Source organism: Pollachius pollachius (assembly GCF_949987615.1).
Source record: "Pollachius pollachius genome assembly, chromosome: 9".
NCBI classification, from domain to species: Eukaryota; Metazoa; Chordata; class Actinopteri; order Gadiformes; family Gadidae; genus Pollachius; species Pollachius pollachius.
Genome location: NC_136942.1, coordinates 6,388,891 through 6,392,910, shown reverse-complemented (window position 1 = coordinate 6,392,910; position 4,020 = coordinate 6,388,891). Strand labels below are relative to the sequence as shown.

Here is a 4,020-nt window from a genome sequence, read left to right as displayed (position 1 = left end):
AACCACAACAAAGACAAGATGTTTACTGTGTAAACACATGTTCACATAGTAAACAAATACAAAACAGAGCACAAAGGCAGGTCAAAAGGAATGCAGCCGTGGCGTTAAAGGCTTTCCTAAAGAGGATAAGATTTTAGGCTAGTTTCAAAACAGTCCATACATACTAGGTTGATTTATGTGCTCAGGGAGGCAGTGAGTTCCCATTAATATTACAGGCCGAGTAGGCCATGCATGTGACCCTGTAGGTACTGGCTCCGCCCAGAGCCATGAACGCCGAACCTACCAGACGAGTCAATAGAAGACAATGGCTGTCTGTTCGAGAGTCGTAATTTTGCTTCAAACCTGTTATCGTAACCCTTTGGAGAATACACTTGATTTATCATACATTGGGGTCGACCACAAAGCAGTTAATTTTCTGGTGCGGCTGAGGTAGAGAAGCTGTTTTATTCACACCAGAGAGGGGTTAGATCCAGCTACCGATTGTGAGCAGAGGCCACTGAGGTATACTTTTTATAGCCTACTTTCAATTATATATTAGTATACTCTTTATTTAAAACGTAAATTGATACATGAACTGTAGCATATAGTCATAGATAGATGTATCTTTTGTATTTATTCACTATTAAATTCACATTACAGTGTAACAAATGATATAGTAGTAGACAGTAATGAAATGAAGTAATGAAAACGCTCATGGCCGCAAGAGGGCGCTGTTGTCACTTCAATGCCTGCTTCAGTGTGGCGGATATATGGCAAATAATATAACCTACAATCCTGCAATTTTTAATCTATCGATACAATTTGAGTTTGGTTAATACATTCATTTTTGCAGTAAAAAAATTATGGAAGCAAAAAATTGACAATTAATAGGCAAATGTTGGAGGGAACGCCTCCGAGTACGACGTGTCGCCCGCACACTCGCCAAGATCCCTGGGAAACAGAGTCCCGGCTCTGAATTATTAAAAGCCCCATTCTCGTCTCCAGCCTTAACAAGATGCCGGCCGTTCATCACAAATTGCTTTTAGAGGACGCTTTGCAGGACAGTCCTCAGGTAGGCCCTTTCTTGTGTTTGATCACCGACACAACCGGAAAAGATTGTTTCGACACGACGGACTCGGAATACCCTGACCAGTTGTAGGCTCTGTGTTATTAACGATGACAGCTCTCAATCGCTACATTGTTATCGAATTGCATTCCGCTGTGGTGCATGGCGCCCGGGAATTATTAACCATGTAAAGTTAAACAGCGCATCCGTCCGCTGAGATCACGACGTTACATATTGGGTATTTGCGTATCATCAAAAAAAGTGTTTTCCTCTGTCTCTCCGAGTGCCGTGATCCAAATGGCTCTTCCCGGCGACTGTTTCTAAAACGGGGCGCATCTGTCTTCACCAGATCGATGTCTCTTAGTATTTTTCCCTTTCGTCAATATATCCAGTACAGAGAGATCCCAAACGTGTGTGTATACAGTATACTCCACCGCAATGGATTCCTGCAGTATCTGAAGTCACTGCACCGAAGGCCCTAGTGGGCTGTGTATGTGGGAGGGGTACTCCATATGAGACAGGAGTGAGATGGGATAGCTTTTAAGTCATCATGTCTATGTCTGCCTTTGTATGAATACAGGTGCTTTGGGTTTTAAGGGTGTTAGGTGTACAGAGCTGTTGACTTGGTAAGAAGAACAAGGCTCGGTCAGTGGTACGGTGTTGTTGAAATAGGCCTATACAGTACCCTAGTAACGTTATCGATGAGTGAAATGGATAGCCTCCTCTTTTCTGATATTTCTTGCAATAATGAGAGGTGTTAAACTATTTCTTCATGAACATAAATTAACTACCGCTTGTGCAGAAGTTGAAATGATCCAAGCATGGGTTGTGGGGTGAGATCACACCACAGCAATGCTCCTACGGAACACTGGGTATTTCACAACAATACACTGGGATGACATTTGAGTCTAATTTTAGACCCACTCAAACAGAGTATTGCTAAGCTGCTCTTTTAAAAATGGGACGAATGATTCAAAATGCACAATTTGTAGGGTATAGAGATACATAACCTGTTCACCCTTGTTATGATATGATTGTTACATTTGCTTTGAAATTAGTGTAGGCCTAATCTCAATATAACTATATTTCTGTCTGTCTGTAGGTGAATATAGACTTAGATATTCACTTGCTTATCTGGCACCATCTCAACAGGTTAAAACCAAATGATCTCAATCAAATTACCACCATCACTACCACTACTCATTACACCACATGTCTGGTTCAGCCTAGTCATACTGCCCTTCCAACGACAATGACAGTGTGTTTTAACCGAGTATTGACAGTGTCTTCCATTGTGCCCAGTGTACTGTGTGATGTTGCTTCTTGTGTTGACGTCTACTTGGATAAGTGTGTGGGATTCCCCGTGCACTTGTTGCTAACGGCAACAAAGGCCCTTGAACCTACGGGCTACTGGCTGTCCAACTACCTCAATGAGCGGTTCTGTTCTTTGATGGCATTGGTCCCTGTGTGTGTGTGTGTGTGTCTGTCTCAGACTCGTTCCTTGCTCAGTGTCTTTGAGGAAGATGCAGGAACACTGACCGACTACACCAACCAGCTGCTGCAGTCCATGCAGAGGGTGTTTGGGGCTCAGGTACTACCCCCCACACACACACACACACATGACCACGCACACACACACGCACACACACGCATGAACACGCACACACACACACACACACACACACACGCATGAACACGCACACACACACACACACGCATGAACACGCACACACACAGACACACACACACAGGAACACGCACACACACACAGACGAGCACACACACACACATGCATGAACACGCACACACACATACACACACACACACGCATGAACACACACACACACACACACACACATTTACACTCACATGCACATACTGTAGATGCATACATGCCAACCATATACACACACAGACCCCCCCCAACACACACGCTCCCAACACATATGCACACGCACACACTCATTCATACTTACATTCACATAATAACACATTCAAACCCACATGCACACATGCACAAAGACGAATCCTGCACACTCATACACGCGCAGACACCCACTCAAACACAGACGGACACAAACAAACGCAAACATGCCCACAGAATAACGTAAAGACACATAAACACACGCATGCATGCAGTCACAAGCATACACACACATGCATGCATTTATGTCCAACTTATTGACTGCTACGTGTTTTTGTCCCGCCTCTGTCCCCTTCAGAGCGAGATGGGATTGGCTACCCAGCAGCTCTCCCAGCAGCTCCTCGACTATGAGAAAAAGGTAGGTCACACAGACAGACTTTAGCACGCTTAATGGATTTGTGTTTGTATGTCCTCTGTATGTCCACACTACGGGTTTTCGGGAATCATGTTACTGGGGAGTAAGTGCAATTTTCAGTTTAAACTCTTAAACTATTAAGTTTAAACCTTTTATGGATAAATAAAATAGTATTTAAAAGAAAGGCATAAATCCAGGCTTATGTGGTTTGTATTGTATTACAATATAATAGACTAGGATAGAGTATTATAAATATATTCCAATACAGATTTTTACTAATCAGATTAACGACTCACGTTCAGGCCGGAAACATTCGTACGAGGATAAACATTTTTGTGGAACCCAAAGCTAGGGTCGGCTATTTAGAGAAAGCAGCCAGAGTAAGCTAGATCTCGAAGTATCCCACCGAAAAAAAAAAATGTATTGATGTGGGGATACTAAGAGCATTTTAACAAATATCACCAAAAAATGTATTGCCTGCCGTAACTTCAACGGTCTTTTCTGTCCAGAACTTTGCCATGGGGAAAGGAGACGAGGAGGTCATCACCACTCTACAGAAGTTTGCCAGGACCGTCGAGGAGGTAAGAAGGCCTTGTCGCAGTTGGTTTTAAATAATAACGCCAGGGCTATGCGGGCGGGTTAGTGCATTTGCATGCACGCAAATGCATTTATGTAGTTTGTATGCATGCATGTTTA

At 43.3% G+C, this 4,020-nt stretch overlaps 1 protein-coding gene across 1 annotated transcript in view; it reads left to right on the top strand.

Moving 5' to 3' along the window:
- Positions 1-922: 922 nt before the first annotated feature.
- Positions 923-4,020, top strand: part of appl2 (adaptor protein, phosphotyrosine interaction, PH domain and leucine zipper containing 2) — a 15,189-nt gene continuing 12,091 nt past the window's right edge. Inside the window, 5 exon segments of the mRNA XM_079743849.1 lie at positions 923-1,051; positions 2,538-2,636; positions 3,268-3,327; positions 3,834-3,908; positions 3,911-3,964. Of these exon segments, the coding sequence (XP_079599975.1) occupies positions 995-1,051; positions 2,538-2,636; positions 3,268-3,327; positions 3,834-3,908; positions 3,911-3,964 (345 nt within the window). The 5' untranslated portion in view covers positions 923-994.